The sequence below is a fragment of the Solanum stenotomum genome, chromosome 6, assembly GCF_019186545.1.
Source record: "Solanum stenotomum isolate F172 chromosome 6, ASM1918654v1, whole genome shotgun sequence".
NCBI classification, from domain to species: domain Eukaryota; kingdom Viridiplantae; phylum Streptophyta; class Magnoliopsida; order Solanales; family Solanaceae; genus Solanum; species Solanum stenotomum.
The window spans coordinates 49,883,742-49,902,099 of record NC_064287.1 but is presented as its reverse complement, the minus strand read 5'-3'; the positions used below and the strand labels follow the sequence as shown (position 1 = coordinate 49,902,099).

At 30.9% G+C, this 18,358-nt stretch overlaps 1 protein-coding gene and 1 long non-coding RNA gene across 3 annotated transcripts; both read right to left on the bottom strand.

Moving 5' to 3' along the window:
• Positions 1–1,483: 1,483 nt before the first annotated feature.
• Positions 1,484–10,534, bottom strand: LOC125868321 (uncharacterized). The gene is made up of 2 exons (XR_007446725.1): positions 10,306–10,534; positions 1,484–1,532 (listed from the first exon to the last, which is right to left on the bottom strand). It is a non-coding gene; the product is annotated as an uncharacterized LOC125868321 (long non-coding RNA).
• Positions 10,535–11,227: 693 nt separating this feature from the next.
• Positions 11,228–15,584, bottom strand: LOC125867546 (mitogen-activated protein kinase 17). 2 transcript variants are annotated; one of them, XM_049548086.1, is made up of 12 exons: positions 15,508–15,584; positions 14,939–14,998; positions 13,821–14,229; positions 13,601–13,728; positions 13,218–13,277; positions 12,952–13,101; positions 12,703–12,858; positions 12,487–12,624; positions 12,325–12,398; positions 11,943–12,035; positions 11,597–11,855; positions 11,228–11,483 (listed from the first exon to the last, which is right to left on the bottom strand). In XM_049548086.1, exons 2-12 carry the CDS (start codon positions 14,939–14,941, stop codon positions 11,412–11,414), a joined length of 1,542 nt encoding a protein of 513 aa, XP_049404043.1. In that variant the 5' UTR covers positions 14,942–14,998; positions 15,508–15,584; the 3' UTR covers positions 11,228–11,411. The 2 variants fall into 2 exon arrangements, with proteins under 2 accessions (XP_049404043.1, XP_049404042.1); XM_049548085.1 differs by lacking the exon at positions 15,508–15,584 and adding an exon at positions 15,069–15,208.
• Between the last annotated feature and the right edge of the window lie 2,774 nt (positions 15,585–18,358).

The window sequence follows — 18,358 nt, the reverse complement described above, 5'->3', positions numbered from 1 at the left end:
ATTTTAACAATTTTAAGTCAAGTGATCAGGATGATAAGAGAATCGGTGACGAAATAAATCATGTTATCATTCTCAAGACCGACTGTTGTGAAGTGAAGATGAAAATAATTGATATAGTAAAACACAACACAGCTCCTCATATTCGGCCTTGTGATAATAAGCTTCGGTTTATTGCTTATTCTGGCCTAAGATATGTGTATTTGGCTAAGTCAATTACTACAGGGGAGTTGCTTATAATTTGGAACAAGACAGATCCGTTGTCTGAACATGAGGATGATTATGAACTTCATATCTATCATACTAGTAAATTAACAATCGAGCGATATCAAGGTATCTCTAAAACAAGTAAGGATTTTGAATCTATCACTAGTTTGGATGATCAAGCACTATTTGTGTCGCCAAATAGCAACTCTTTCTCAATTCCTGCAACAAGTGATGATCGAAATGGATGTCAAGCAAATTGCATCTATTTTACTATGGATGGCATTGATGCTCTCTACAAGAAATCTTTAACTCTTTATCGTCAATCGGGTATTTACTTAATGCAAGAAGAAAGGATCAAACGACCTTTTCCTAATCCACCAATGTGGTTTCAACCACGACTTAGCAATTAAATAACCACATTTTTTCTTTTGCTACAATCAATATTTTTGTTGTAGTATTGATTACATATGTATTATACATGTTATTCAAGTTTTGGATGTTCAAATTATACTTAAGTTAGTTCTAAGTTACTACATATGTTTTATAATGTGCCTTCCGGTCTTAGTAACCAAAGTTGATGGCTGAAAGTTAACTTAGTTTTCCCTTACTTATATTAAGTTGTCCCATGAATCCAATATCTTTTAGGTCTTACCTATTTTTTCTTCCTAAAATCATATATTTATCCTTTCATAACTAAACATTTTAAGTCGCTACTTTGATAATATTTCTTGTCTTTTTTTAGTGGAGATCTACTCGTATGCCTATTGAAGATAGACCCCTATCTATGCTAACTATGTTTGTTTGGTACGTTTATTACATCATGTTTGTCATCCTACTGTAATTTATGGCTATTTCCTACATAAAAATATGGACATGGATGTTTTTTACAGCTATCATGAAAAAAATTATCATCACTATATAGAAAGAAAGAAAGAAAAAATTGTGCTTTGAGTTCACAACGTACAGAAGACCATATTATAGTCTTGACAATTGCCCAAATCAATTATGTTTATATATTATTATGGAGTAACTAACAACCGAAAAAGTAGTTTCTGTTTATCTTCAGTTACTGTCAATTTTTTTGCCAGCCCCTTATCCTTCCATTAACTTATCTTTGAGCGACCGGCTACAATGATTTACAACTAACATCACAATATAATGGTAAAAACGATCCAAACAATAAACCACCTTCTTCTTTTTTTAATAAGCGTGTAAATTGAAGAACACAACAACATCCGCAATAAACATTATGAAGTACTTTATCAGTTCTCATAAAAGCAAAATGTAATGGCGTTTGGAGGCGAATTTGTGAACGAAAGAGTTCTAAACTGGGAAATTGACTCAAAAAAGTGAACAAAATTCACTTTCAGAGCTATAGTTCATAAGCTCTCCCCTGTCCTCATTTGCAAAGCACAACTATTCATTTTCCATTCACACATTTTAAAACCCAATAATACATATCTACAGAATAAACAGAGTATTCATTCCATCTTTTTTAACTATATCTTGAATGATTTATAAGCTATATAAATATTTATGACTTATTTTAGACCACATTTTTTTAAATTTGCGACAAATTAAATTACATCATATAAATAGAAACGGTGATCATATCGATTTACTTAGCTATTTTTCTTCACTCCTGTTTATATGATCTAGTAATCTTACGTTCTTTCATCTGTTGTGGTAGGTGTTTATATGATCTAGCATATGTGGTGTATTGCTCCCATTTTCTTGATTCCGTATATTCTAATGATGCGATTCAAGGAGTATATTCGATCTCACCATGAAGTTGTGTGATTGATTGACAAACATGTATGCATACCAAAAGATTGTTATACAAAAAGATACTAAATAAAATACTTGAAAAGATTATGACAAAATTGACATTTCATTGAGAAAAGAGAGCAAAACACATCTATAAAGAGGGACGAAAGTTGAGCATGACTTGTTTTTGTGGAATATAGCAAAATAAACAGAGCATTGAAGTAAACCTTTTGCAATAACTCTGCACTGATTTGAGCTGTTAACAAAGCTCAAGAATTCCGATCACTGTACTCTGTAGAAGCTTGTAATTTCTTCCGTGAAAGTTGTTAGAATCTTCAACCCAAAATATACTACCTGAATCTTCATTGCAATAACTCTGTACTTTGCAGAAGCTTGTAATTTCTTTTCGTGAAAGTTGATAGAACCCTCAACCCAAAATACTACCTAGAATCTTCATCACACACTGGAGAAAGCTAATAAAAGGGGAAGAACACACAAATGTAAAGGAGAAAAATCAGCCCAAACAAGACAAGAAAAGTAAAACCCGCCATTGCAGCTACATCATTGTTTACTGGTGTGTTCAAAGATGAACGACTTGAGATCTTCATCTTCTTTGAAGATGATTTTATGGTGGCACAATGCACCTTCTTCGTTTTACCGGCCATTTTTGCAGAACAAATTTTATTTTCTGTTTTTTTTTTTCGTTTTGGGAATTGGAGGGAGTTAACTGCTTTTGATATTGATAGTAATATATATAATAGAGTTATCACCCTTAAAACTTGTACATTTAATAAAATGCACACCTAAATTATTAAAAAATTTAATTACCCCCTCAAACATTATTTTTTGGAACTATTTACCCCTAATTTATGAGAAGTTTTAATTATCCCCTTAAATATGAATTTTTGGTACTATGTATCCCTAAATATGCCACATGGCGTAAAAAAAAATTATTATGTCCCAATTTAGATGACTATATTAAGAGAAATGACATATTCCTCTATTTAGTAAAAAATTGATTGTATATTTTCCATTTTATTTTTAATGAAACTGAAAATTAAATTGGGCTCATCACTGAAGATTTTCTTAAAATGGGTAACGGCTTGAATGAGTAAAGATTAAACCAAATTCAAATTATTTTAGTTCAATCCTTAGAATTCTGATGGATTGAACGAGTTATCGTTACCTGGGTTCATTTTTTACACCCCTAATTTTATTTATGAGGAAATTTCGCAAATAGCCACTATAATAAACTTAATTATACTCCATAGCTATAGTTTGCATATTTACTGGTTGTAGCTATAGTTTAAGTTGTCTCGTTTGTATAATTCGCAGATTTGTACAATTCGCGGGTACATTTGTATAATTCAGTTATTTTTGTATAAACTCGAAATAACGAACTCATACTATTACAAATATCAAAAGTGTAAACAGTTATACAAATTATATTATACAAATTTTGAATTATACAAAAGGTATACAAATTATATTATACAAAATCTGAATTATACAAACGTGCGAATTATACAAAACTAAAAAGCTGAGCCGCGTAATTATAGCTAAAAGTAGGTCGCAAATTGTAATTAAGGCAAACTACAGCGCTATGTTAAATAATTAACTAGAATATGTTTGCTTATACGTGTAATTTTCCCTTTTATTTAATTATTTGTCTTCACTTCAATTTAGTCTCCGCTCCTATTTATATGATCTGGTGATCTTACGTTCTTTTAACTGTTGTGGTAGGAGTTTAATTCTTGGTTTATTTTCGTTTGTGTTATTGTTTTAGTATATTGAATAGGGGTGTACATGGTTGGATTGCTTCTAGTTTTTCATATATCAAATCAAATTATTTATGTCAAATTTTTAAATTTATAAATCAAATTAAACTAATAAAATTCGGGTTTTTTAATCTATTCGATAAAGTATTTCTACAAACATATAACTAACTTGTGCTTTAAATATTTCTTTAGATAAATATTTTTGTATACTTATACATAAAAATATGTATACGTATATGTAACTGTATTTTTGTATATATGTTTTTTTGTTGTGATTTTCAGTCGTATATGTATATGTGTATTATATGTATTTAAATATGTATATGTATATGTCATATTTTTGTATTTAGATAGATTTGTATAAAAATCTCTCTCTCGCTTTATACAAACACAAATTACACATTGTATTTTGTATAATTCATGTTTGTATAAACCGAGAAAGAGAGAAAGGCAAAAGAGAACTGAATAGGGGAAGATTTGTATGGTATGATTATAAGTGTATAGGACAAAGATATATGTGTTTGTATGTGTATATACACTTTTCTCTCGCTTTATACAAAGAGAAATGCAATTTATACATTTGTGTTTGTATAAAGTGAGAGAGGCGATGGAAAGTGGCGAGCGAGATTCGCTGGGGAGAGGCGAGTGACAAACTATTTGCTACGGATTAGAATTAAATGAAACTGTGGTTATAACATTTAATTTAAATTAATAATTTGCTATTGTATACAATTTTTCCTAAAAAGAATATTACAAATTAAAAATCATAATAAAAACTATCATAATTTAAATAACAATCAAAATAAATTGTATTGTATTTAAACTACTATCACAATATAATGGGTAGCAACAATCAAAACAAGAAACTACCTTCTTCTTTTTTAATAAGCGTGTTACTATAAAAAAATAATCCAAAATAGACTCGTATAGTTTCACTAAAATTACCAAATTAGAATCTTTTTTAATAAGCGTGTTACTATATAAAAAAAAATCTAAAATAGACTCGTATAGTTTCACTAAAATTACCAAATTAGAATCTATAGTACGGTGTAATAATTAATACTTCTAAATAATTTTAATCTGATAATTTAAAACATTATTACATTAATATATATTTTTGCGACGTTTTCTTAATATATTAGCCAAATTTTTGGACATCCATGCTTATGAACCTTACGTTGAATGAATTTTGGGAACTCGACGCCATCTTCAAAATTAGCATAGTTAAAATTGATATGATTTTGCCTCGATTTTCATACCTTATTTGAGCTCTACTTTCTTTTTTTTTAGTAAAAACAAAATATTACCATAAATGTTTTTTACTTTTTAAAAGAAAAAAAATATAATTATATTTCATATTTTGATATTTTTTCTTTAGAGAAAAAATTTTGAACTCTGTAAATTGAACCTCCTCTAATCATATCAAGAATACAACAACATCCGCAATGTCATTTAAGAGTTTTATTTAGGGAGAAATTTTCTCCCAACATGTTTATGTTTTTTCAATATAAGTTTTATAATATGTAAGTCAATTGATCAAATCATATAATAATATTTTGATTTTTTAGTATAGTTCTTTGTTATTTGATTTATCGAGTCAACGATTTGCAATTATAAACTTCCACATAAAACCATGATTACTTTCGTACCCAACAAAAACTCACTAATTTCAAATTAAATCGATATAATATATCTCTTTTTTTAATTATCATAAATGTTTACTTTTCCTAGTTACTATAGGATTATATTTGTTGCTCTCTTTATAAATGTACTAGCCTGGATTTTATAAGCTTATATTTTAATCGCAACCAAATAATGGCCCTTAGAAGCATATGGCAAGAAGAGACCCTCGTAGATATCATGGACATGATACTGAAAAGAGTTGGCATTGGTGACTATGTACGTATGACTCTCGTTTGCAAGTCATGGAGATCAATGCTTGCTCATCTCAAGCCATCACATCATCTTACCGCCCCTTGGCTTTTACAGATAAAAGATTGTNGCCCTTAGAAGCATATGGCAAGAAGAGACCCTCATAGATATCATGGACATGATACTAAAAAGAGTTGGCATTGGTGACTATGTACGTATGACTCTTGTTTGCAAGTCATGGAGATCAATACTTGCTCATCTCAAGCCATCACATCATCTTACCGCCCCTTGGCTTTTACAGATAAAAGATTGTGTGTATAACGATCATATAGGATTCAACTTCTATAGTTTGTCTGAGGATCGTTTTTATTCTTTTAAACTACCTACTCATATCTTGAATAAATATCCTAAGGTAGCTCATGGTGCTACGTTCTGTTGTGCAACTTCCAATGGCTGGTTGGTTCTTGTTGTTGGACCGGACCATAACCCTGATATGTTCCTTTTTGACCCTATTTCAGAAATTGATGTCAAACTCCCTCCATTGACAACAATACCATTCTCATCACGTTTTGATTATCGACGCGGTAATGCGTTCCAAAAAATCGCATTTATGGTTAATATGGTTCATGTATTTTCAATTTCGAATGATTATTCAACTAGAAATAATCTCATAGTCGTGGTTAATTTTATGAACGAGTTGGAAGATGAAGAAGTCGGAGAAATATTGGGATTTTGTAATTGTGACATTGGAGTGACAGAAGAAGAGAGATCATGGAAATTATTTGATGCGGATGGAACAATTACCCACAAAAATATTGAAAGTATGTTATTTCACAATGATGTGTTATACATTATTGTTTCTAAGGAAGAGGATTTTTTGAGTTTTAAGTCAAGTCAAGATAACGAGGAGAGAATTGGTAAAGAAATAAATTATGTTGTCGTTCTCAACAGTGATCGTTGCGAGTTGAAGATAAAAATAATCAATATAGTAAAACACAACACGGCTCCTCATATTCGGCCTTGTAATAATGAGCTTCGTTATTCTGGCCTAAAATATACCTATTTGGCTAAGTCAATTACAGGGGAGTTGCTTATAATTTGGAACAACACAGATCCATTTTCTGAAGATGATGTTGATTATTATGATCTCGATATCTATCATACTAGTAAATTGACAATCGAGCGATACGAAGGTATCGAGAAAAAAAGTAAAGACTTCAAATACATATCTAGTTTGGGTGATCAAACACTATTTGTGTCACCAAATAGTAATTCCTTTTCAATTCCTACCATAAGTGGCAATGGATACCAAGCAAATGGTATTTATTTTACTGTGGATTTGCTTGATACTCTCCACAAGAAATCTCTAGCCCTTTATCGTCAATCGGGTATTTATTGTATGCAAGAAGGAAGGATCAAACGACCTTTTCCTAATCCACCAATGTGGTTTCAACCACGACTTAGCAATTAAACAACCACATTCATTTTAGTTGCTTAGTAGTGATTTCATATGTATTATTATACATGTTATTCAAGTTTTGGATGTTCAAATTATTCCTCATGAAATGTTAAGTTTTGTTATGAACTCTGTTTTTTACTCATAATGAACAGAAAATCAAGGAAGTAATTGAATAGGATGAGTTTTGACCTTAGGAACTACATAAATGGGAAGGGTATACCAATAACATAAATGGTACTAACTAGGATGATTCTCCCTAAGTCTATTCGGGTTTCGTAAAGCCATGTCAAAGTTGTTAATAGACCTTAAACACTATAAGAAAGTAGAGATACAATGACATTTATTTAGTGACATGTCGGGAAAAAAAAGAACTTTTCGACATTTACGAAAGAATGTCATATTAGTAACAACATTTGATACAAGTATCATAAAAACAACGACATTTAGTGATTATATAATGAATAACAATTAGTGAGTAATTTGGAACTAATGAAACTTACTTTAAACAATATATATAGTCGTGAAGATATATATGTTTGCTTCATGTTATAAAAATTTGAGGCAATAACTAGCTCAATAGCTTCATGTTATAAAAAATTGAGGAAGTAAAGTTATTTGTTTAGCTAAAATATTTTATTTCAAGTTTTATACTTTATTACTCCGTAGTGTACGAGTCTAATTTGGTAATTAAGTGAAACTATACAAGTCTATTATGGATTTTTGTTTATAGTAACACACTTATTAGAAAAAAAAAGAAGGTGGATTCTGGTTTGGATTGTTGTTACCCATATTGTGATGGTAGTTTAAATATATTATTTATTTTGATTGTTACTTAAATTTTAGTATAAAGTACATAAATTTAAATAATTTAGGCATTAATTATATCATATTCCGAAAGTTTCCCAAGTTACAATAATTTCAAATTTTTCAAAACTCACGAATACGTTATTCCTTCGTCCGTACATGGCAAATATTATATAACTATAAACCAGATTCATACTAATTTAGGTTTGAAATAATTGAGGTTATATATTAACAATAACATTTGTACTAGACACATTATACACAAACAAAATTGTAATGTATCGAATATATTATACACAAACAAATTTATCCAAAAAAGCGGTAATCAAATAATGAATTTTCGATGTTTGATCAGGCAAAATTATTTGATTCTGGTTTTTCTTCATTATTATTAAATTGATATGTACAGATACTACACATGGTTGTGGTTATTTTGTATGAAAAACACAATTTTTTTCTTGGGGATTTCTTGTATTTACAAGAAGATCAATTCACATAGAAAAAATCTCCGTCTTTTTTTTTTGGTACCGAGGGCGGCTTAGTGCCTTCAAAAATGAGGCATCTATCTTAGGCCCCTAAATTTGAGGGGACCCATTTTTTACAAGTAATAATAGAATTATTATAAGTATTTTTTAATAAAAAAAATAAATTATATTGTGTCTTTCTTTAGTTTGTTTTGAAATATTAAATAATATTTTTTTCTTTTTGACAATTTTTAAATTTAACTTTCACGTGACATATTTAAAACTACAAGATTTAAATAATACTTTGGTATATATATCCATAGAAAATTTAAAGCTTTTTCATTTAAAGAAGATATAACTTTGGATTTCAAAAATTAAAAAAATAAAAGATAGATGTCCAATTTATTTTTGATTTTAGACCACTAATTAACTGACGTCAAAATTGCCTAGACCTAGTAGCTTCTTCAGGATGAAACTTAATAAAATTAATACATCTTATGAAGAAACTGACAATCTTATGCAGAAAAAACTACTTTTAAGAAGTTTCATAACATCCGAGATTCTTCTATCCGTCATCCGCCTTTTTTGAGTGCAATGAAAAAGAAGAGAAAAAAAAAAGAGAAAAAGGTAAACTTGAAATGGAAAAAGAAACTAAGTTAAGAACTAGAAAATTGAAGATATAAAGAAAAAAACAAAATTTAAAACTTCGCAAAAGCAACGTAAAGAACAAAAACCATTAAAATAAGGATAGAAAAGCAAAAAATACACTATAGGTCGTGTCTTTCAGTACCGATACAGTAAAGAAAGATGGAGAAATTGTAGAATCTTTAAGTTCTTTAAGGAAGCGAAATATTGATTCTCTCCCAGTAACTTAGACTTGGCCATTGGGGAAGATGATGATCTTCCTTAAGTGATTTTTTAAACCTTGTTTATGGTGCAGTAAAGTAGTTAGAAGTTTACATAGTTACAGAGTTCGTTTTGACGGTAATCCATTTCACATATTTTTAATTATAAAGAAAAATTTAGGTGTGTCTCAAGTATTTCAGTCACAATCTAAGAGATACTTGTGTCTTATCAGTCATAATCATTTATCTCTTCACTCTCATTTACTCAATCCCCAAGTATCAATTGAAATCACAACACATTAGTACCGTATTGTATTGTTTTAATGAATACAACGTCTAAATTTGTTGATACATAATGTCAAAATCAATATTTTGAAAGATAAGTACTATAATCGATATCCTAGAGACACACCTAGACTTAACTAAGTCCTATTACCCTAGTTAAATTTAGGTGTGTCTCTGAAATTTCAATCATAATCTAGGAGATATGTTGATGGCTGAAAGTTGACTTAGTTTGCCCTTTTTGCTTTTCGTTGATCACAATAACTGTATATTCACCAAAGAAATAATCAAGGTGTCTAATCTAATATACAAAGTATTATAAATGGAGTGAATTTTAACTTTAATATTCGTACATATTTAACAAATATTATTTAAGCAAATTCTATTGCATTTGATACTAGAATTGAATTTGATACTTGATTATTATGCGTCTCGAAATACTAAATGCAATAAATCTTTGACATGTGAAAATTAAAAAAAAATTGGTGATATTTTTTGTTATTAGAGAAACAAAGTACTACTTTATATTGGTCAATAATTAACTTGTCGAGGTCAACAATTTATTTGTATGGTTCTATTTTATGATAGGTAATTCAATGATAAGCCATTGAATTCTAAGGCAGTGATTTTTGAAAAGAGACTTTAGGCAGTGATTTGGGCGAATTCGAATTTAGATAGGTAGCGATACCGAACGCCAGATGAAAAATCAAAAAACAAAACGTATAGTTTTTCTGAGTTTCACCCAGAAACTAATACAAGTTCATCAGTTATCATAAAAGCAAAATGTAATGGCGTTTGGAGGCGAATTTGTGAACGAAAGAGTTCTAAACTGGGAAATTGACTCAAAAAAGTGAACAAAATTCACTTTCAGAAGCAAAAACCCATACTTAGAACTGCAACAAATCCGTACTATGATGCCATTTTTTAATTTAGGCTTTGAATTTGCAGGGCACCCCACAGAAAACCTGCAAGTATTTCAGAGCTATAATTCATAAGCTCTCCCCTGTTTTGCAATCCAAAGCCCTACAAATTCATTTCACAAAAATAAAATTCAAAAAAACTGAAGAAAAAAGAAGAAGACAAAGCAATTCGCCGTAAATTGAACAGAAATTTTCGGAGCTCTGCAATGGTGTTTAGCTTGAATCTGCTAATGAAGAAACCCTAATTGTGTTTTCTTTTTTATTTATAGAGAGAGAAAGAAAGAGAATACTGTTGGGCTGGGCTTTGGAGTTTGGGCTAAAATGCATGTGTCGTTTGATTTTAGGTTTTGAAAAAGTGGATATCCAATATCGAACATTTCAATTTTGATTCGATTTGATTTGGTGTTTTTAGAACGAGTTTTTGATGTGAATAAAAAATAAAATGAGGATAAAATCAAAATATAAGATACTTAAAAATTTAAAATTATGTTAAGTGATGATGTGTCTTATCATTGAACACTTATATTGTGCTTAAAAGACCATATTTGTTTTTGTCAAGAATATTGTGCCCTCCAACTACTTCTTGAAGAAAATCAAAATGAAGACGGGTTCCTTTACATGACATACATCAACAAAAATACGTATGAATTTCTCTTGAAAATTAATATTTGAAGTTAACTATCTGAATTGTAAATCTATTGCTACTTTGATTTGTTCGTGAATAATTTAATTTGTACTTAACTTTTGCTTTTTGGTCAAGGTAATGTCCATATATCTTTTTAGGAGAACAATATAGAGTGGATTATATACATGAAAATAGTTGCTGAGGTAGTTAAAATTAAACTCTTCTCATTCATTGTATTCGATGAACCTGTCAAAGCATATAAAATTAATCTAGAACGCCATACAGACGAAAATGGCTAGGTCTTGGACCTCTTAGTAGCCAAACTGTTACATTCTAGCAAGTATTACTAATCAGAAATCTATCAGTAGCTCATCCGCGCCAGTATAAGAAGTCAAGCATACAATGTTGCTGGCTCCTTTGAAGATCTACTTATCCCATTATCATATCGTTTGTAAGTTGTATCCTGAGGAGAAATGCAGAGTTAAGGTGAAAACATGAACGGTAGAGAAGTGTTTCTTCATTTTGTGAGTGAGTTGTTTTCCGAAGATCAAAATGTGACATATGAGAAGAACTTACCTCACAGTCATCCCACACTGCCCCAACACACTTGGAAAAGCTAATGCTAGCACTTCTTATTAAGCAACGCGCTGTGTTGCTTGTTGGACTTAGCTCATTCTGGCTATGACCTTCATTTTCATTACTAGAATCAGCTTTGTTGACCTCGTCTGATCCTCTCTGGCTTAGAAGGCGTTTATGAGCAACAACTGTTTCAACATGTCTTTCGAAATCATCATGTTGATCAGTTTCCTCATCTATTGAAACATAGACACGCTCTCTGTCGAAAAAAAATGATGAGTGTATTTGAGAGTAAGCAAACTTTATCCGACACTACTCGCAATAACAAATATCAGGGTCAACTAACCTGGGCAAAGAGGTATATCGCCTTGGATGGTGCGTAATATTCCTTCCATCTCCCTCAAGTAGGTCAAATTGTTCCTTAAAGCAATCAACACCACTGAATGCAGATCAAAATTAATGTTAGTAAAGCATTCAAAATTATAGCTTAATGCACACAATCAAAGACGCTTATATATTAAGTGTCAATTCGAGTGATACATTTTTGAAATATTCTCGAAGCTCATTTTGATCCATTACAACAATTTTTACTAATACATAACCAGATGGCGGATATCACACGGATTGAAACTGAGTGGAGTGTTCAAAACTGGAAGACTTCAAGTATGGGCGCAGGATGTAATTGCAACACAAGCAAGTGGATGAATAAGGAGAACTATTGGCAGTACCTTGGGTACAAAAAGCTAGTATGTTCAGTGCCATGAAGATACTCCTGCAACATTTGAGGGTGGTACTCTAAAATCTGTCCAGGGAAACATCAATGTTGTAATACAACGGAGGCATAACAAAATGAATGTCCACGAAAGATAAGAATGTTTGACAACTCATACCTCCCGGTAGATGAGTTCTGTAATATCCTCTTTTGTCAGTTTTCTTCTTTCAAAGTCGAATTCAAATTTTGAAATAGGCCGAGCAGATGGTTCATGCTCAATGTTTGCTAAACCACGGAAGTACGGATGTGCTAGTGCCTGTATTAGGATAACATGAGTGGAAATATAACTTGCATCACAAACTGCAATAAGTGTACTATGTTTTCTAAGTCCTACCTCTTCAGCAGACGGGCGATCTTTGGGGTCAAAAGCAATCAAACTCTCAAGTAATCTTAGAGCTAATGGATCTATATCCGGGAATTTTTGAGAGAGAGGAACAGGAGCTTTCTTCGTCATGCTGCTTAAATGTATCCTTGCTTTGTCATTTTTAATCTACACATATGGGGAAAATGGATCAGACTTATTTGGCTATTCGTTATACAGCACTAACTTATCGACTTTAACTGAGAAAAGGGAAGGACAAACCCTTGAAATAACTTCAGTGGATGGAGAACCAAGCAAATCAGTAATCAAATCCAATTGGTGGACGACATCATCCCCCGGAAACAATGGCTGCTTTGTAAGCATTTCTGCAAATATACATCCTATACTCCACATATCAACTGCCGGCGTGTACTGCAATAAGTAGTTTGTTTTAGAATTGATACAAAATAGAATTAATTCTGAAGTGTCACCAGATAAGAAACAGAAGTATATAAGAATGTAAGTTATCCTATAAATGACATACTTACTTTGGAGTAAAACGAACCACAAAGTTCAGGAGCACGGTACCAACGAGTTGCCACATAGTCCTATACAGAGCAAAGAAGTTAAGAATCTTACTTGGAATAAATCAAAAATAGTTTTTAGATATATTTCAAGAAAAAGAAGGGATAGACTACGAAACAAAGAGAAGTATATGAGGTTATTGAAAGGTATGTTGCTCGGATTCTCCAAAAATGCACTACTTTTAGAGGATCCAACATGCACCCGTCAACATTTTTGAAGAATCCAAGCAACATAGCTTGAAAGAGGTGTAATAACTTGACATTTTAATGACAACAATGCGACCTTTCAGCTGGATATTATGGTTAAGATATATCGAGAAAATTTTAAGTAGAGAAATGCTTCATACAGTCCAGAAAATAGCTGATGGGGTATCGCCAAATGCTGCCCGAGCAAGCCCAAAATCACAAAGTTTCAGCTTGCAATCTGCATTTGCTAAAATGTTCTTTGGCTTCAAATCTCGATGGAACACGTTTGCTGTTGAATCAATGAATTGAGAGAATAAGTCATAAAATATGTAAAAGAGAAATCTAACTAGAATAACAGAGAGAAAAATGAGGAACAGCCACCTGTGTGCATATATTTTAAACCTCGAAGAAGCTGATACAAGAAGAATTGATAATGTTCAGGCGAGAGACTGCCGTTGGCCTTAATGACATGCTGAAGGTCACACTCCATCAACTCGAAAACAACATATATATCCTTGAATTCTCTCGGACATGGAGGTAACAGAATATGCTTTATTTCTACAATGTCTGGATGTCGAAGCAACCTTAGGAGCTTTATTTCTCTAAGAATACGAGTGGCTTCAGAGACATGCTCAAAAACATTGTTGATCTTCTTTATCGCTACCTTCTTTCCTGTATGAGTATCAACTGCTGATGCAACAACACCATAGCTCCCCTTTCCAACAACCTCTTGGATTTCATATTGATGTGCTTCACCATATTCAGTGAAGAATTCCTTGAAAGGCATTGTCTGAGATATTAAAAGACTTTATTAGAACTGTACATGCCCAAGTCCATTTAAGCAGACCATCAGTCCATTCTCCAACCAATATGGGACTTTAACTGGCTCGTGAGGGGAGATTGCCCAAGACCATACAAGCAAACCATCAATACATTCCTCAACCAATGTGGAACTTTAGCCCACTCTAACACTTACATTAATTTTCAGTTTGTGGAAAGTGTTCAAGAAAATAAGGAAATAATCCTCTTAAGTGTCGGAAAATGATAGAGATCAACGATATGATGGGGATCCGGTAATCATTTATGCTAGAGAATCAAATGCAAACTTGATGAACCACTCTAGGTAATATTGACTCAAGTGCGAGTTATAAAGTAGTCATGGGAAATCGAACACTAGCAATGAAAATTGATAACATTCATAGTTTCACAGAGACACAAAAAGTGGCAATCACAAATCAACAGCTAAAACTAACACAACTACTATGCAGGTGAACAACAATAAGGAAAACACCATTACACATGAATAAATTAAACTTAATGATGAGAATGACTAAATTGTTTATAACAACAACAACATACTCAGTGAAATCCCACAAAGTGATGTCTGGGGAGGGTAGACTGTACGCAGAACTTACCACTAGAGAGATTGTTTCCAAAAGACCCTCGAATAAAGCAAATCAATGCAGTAATTAAAAGGGAAAAAAAAGAAGTAAAGTTACCATCTTTTTAGTATTTAGACTTCAATTTAAGATGCACCTGTTTAAAATCACATCCAAGACCTACAATATGTCAAAAAGTTAAAAATAAGTGCAATGAAAGTTTAAGAAAAATCAAAATAAAAGTTTATACCTCTGAATTATGGTTAGGGAGAACAGCTCTTAGATAATAATAATAATAATAATAATAATATGTCTTCTTCTGTCCACACTTTCTGGTAAGACTTTATATTTATACATTCATGAAAGTGTAGCACGTCTAAAGAAACGACCAGGTAAAAGCAACCCCAGTTGAAAGCTGTTATATTTGTATCAGTAAAATATTAAAATACTATATAATAAAAAATTTAAAAAATAGGCTAACTTAGAATATGTCAGCTTTACTTTTCCATATCACTCAAACAGCTTTATCCAAACAATAATAAAGTAGAATTGAGGTACAGGTGCGCGAAAGTTGATTCAGATAATTTCAATCAATATTATTCGAATAGACAATTCATTTGTTTGAATCCAGAAAATATGAAAATAGAATGTGTAAGGAAGTTATGAAGAATTAGAAAGAAAGAGCAGACCTTTTGCAAACTGAGGTAACTAGTGAGAATTTCTTCACTGAAAACTTAAAGGCTTTAGTCAGTTAGGACAAACTGATAACAGCCAACATTTTACCTATTCTTCAGGATCCTGTTTTGTTTTAGCTTATTTTACGTTCATTAATAAAAATATAAGGTATGATTTGTTATGTTAATCATTTTTATCTTATGTTTCTCGAGAATTGAGTACTATTAAGATACTTATTGTTTTTGTTAAAGTGACACTTATTTTGGGACGGATAAGGTTGATAACAGGAGCGTTAGTTAAGGGAACAATCAATCAAGAATGTATTAATTTAAAGCTTAGTTGTACAAATGTTTTTGATTATATAATATGATATTTTATAAATAAATATAAATGAATAAGCATCGTCGACATAAGATGTACATTTAATTTCTATCTACCAAACTCTACGCACATTTATTTTTGGTACGGCCAAGGACAACATTTTTAGTTGACAAATTGCTTGTTTAATACAAATTTTATAAGCCAAATATATATAAAAAAATTTGGAAACACGTCATTCCAAGCTTACAAATTATTATTCAAAAATATTCTAACTACATATATAATTACCAGATCAGTGGATTAACTTGTTTGATTTGAACTTTGAAAACATTCCTGATAAGTGATAACGTAGATGAGATATCCTATAATTATTGAAGATGAATTAATTAGTTATATTAATCTAACAACTGGTGGTTAATTATTTACTAAGCCAACCACAAATAACGTGTTATCCCTTTTGATTTATTTAGAAATAATGATAGAAAGGGTTGACCTCGAACTTTAAGGAAATTGTCTTTTACTCTCATTTATAACTTAAATAACAAAATTATATTTATTTATTTTTTTAATTTGATGTACTTTATTATATTTTTCATGTGTGCTTTTTTGTGAAAAAAATAATATTATGTAGCTAAAATAATATTTGTAACGAAATTATATCCCGACTGATCTAATGATAATTACAGAAATGATTTGATTAAAAAAAGTCATAAGTAGAGAAAGAATATTATATTATATTATATTATTTCATTCAGTTTTTCTTATATTTCTTCATCTTGCTAGAATTTGACCAACAACACAAAACAAAACACACGTGTCTCCTATTCGGTGTTCGGACCCTGTATTGGAGTATGTTTCCCACTTAGTATTCGAAGTCCGTATTAAAGACTTGACTAAATTTGAATTATACATTACTTTAGTTTGTAATATTACGTATCTTATCAGATTTTTCGTTAATATATACACTTGTTTTTTTTTCTTGCTATGAGATGTGGAGAAATTAAACCTTCAATATTAAGATTTTTCTTGGATTCTTTTGACAGCAACCTTTGATTTTATTAATTGAGTTGTCCAGTTGATGTAGACATAATTATTAGGAGAGTCTTAATTTTATCAACTAATTGATGTAATAAAGGTCGACTTTGAACCATAGATAAATTAGATGTATAATTAAATAAAGTAAAATGGTTATTTTATACTCCTTTTGTTTGTCATGACAATTAAATAATGCTTCAAAGATATATACATTTCAAAACAAGGTGGATGGAATATGTAGTTTGTCTCTTGCTAAAATCAAATAAATTGTATTAACAAATTGCAAAGTCAAATTGACATACTTGAGCCAAATATATTGTATATGGGAAATTAGGAGTTCAAATTTAATAGTTTGTCTCTTCCACTTGCCAAAGAACATTATAAATTTATAGTCTATCCTTGGTATTTTATTTATTTGAGATTATTTGCTTGAATATGCCGTTTAAAATATTGATGGATGTTGCAAAATGAAGATATTACTAATTAAAAGATAAGTTTAACATAGAAAATATATCTTGGAAAAGATATAAAATTGTATGATCAAAACCGTCTAGCTAAAATTAATTTCTGAAATGTTCCAAAACAAAAAGGAAATAGTATATATTAGGTTGAAACATTAGCTCACAAAAATAAAGAGCAAGCAACATAAATCTGACTAGTTTAGAGTTTAGTTATATGTCTTTGTTTATAGTTTTCGAAATTACCTTATGCACCACAGTTACTTTGCCAAATAGCACTTAAATACATGTATCTCAGGTACATGCTGGTCAAATACTATACCCAAAATAATCTTTAGCGATATTTAATTAACAACATTAGCTTAATTACCAGTAAAATATGTATTTTTAGCGGCAATAATACTTTTGTAAAATGTCTTTAAAACCTATAGTGACATTGGATCCAATTACAATTAACTTATGTCGGTAAATGTTTTAGCACTCTTTATTAATGTATATATTTACTATTGCTAAAAGTTATTTTTGCTATAGTAAAATTAGGTGTAATTTATTCCAAATACACCTTAACCAAGTGTGATCACATATATCTGGAATACACTAATTATCTCGCTCGCCTCTCCCCCTATGTATTTGTATTTCAAAATGTATTTGGTAGCAAAGATATATGTATCTAGTATCAAAAGATACATGCTGACTCTCTTGCTCGTCTCTTTCTTCTCTCGCTTGCATCTCCCTATGTATCCATATTTTAGAATGTATCTGGTAACAAAGATGCATGTATCTAGTATTAAAAGATACATGTTAACTATCTTGCTCGTCTACTTTCTCTCTCGTTCCCCTCTTTCCCTGTGTATTTGTATTTCAGAATGTATCTTGTATCAAAAATACATGTATCTAGCATCAAAAGATACATGTTAATTCTCTGACTCGCCTCTCTCCTCTCTGACTCACCTCTCTCTATGTATCTGGTATCAAAGATACATGTATCTAGTATCAAAAGATACATGTTGACTCTCTTGATCGTCTCTTTCCACTCTCACTCGCATCTTCC

Coding starts and splice junctions, on each gene's coding strand:
- LOC125867546 (XM_049548086.1), bottom strand. Junction 12,036..12,324: donor ACTAGCTTTTTGTACCCAAG/GTACTGCCAATA, acceptor ATCTGCATTCAG/TGGTGTTGATTGCTTTAAGG. Junction 11,856..11,942: donor CGATATACCTCTTTGCCCAG/GTTAGTTGACCC, acceptor TTTTTTCGACAG/AGAGCGTGTCTATGTTTCAA.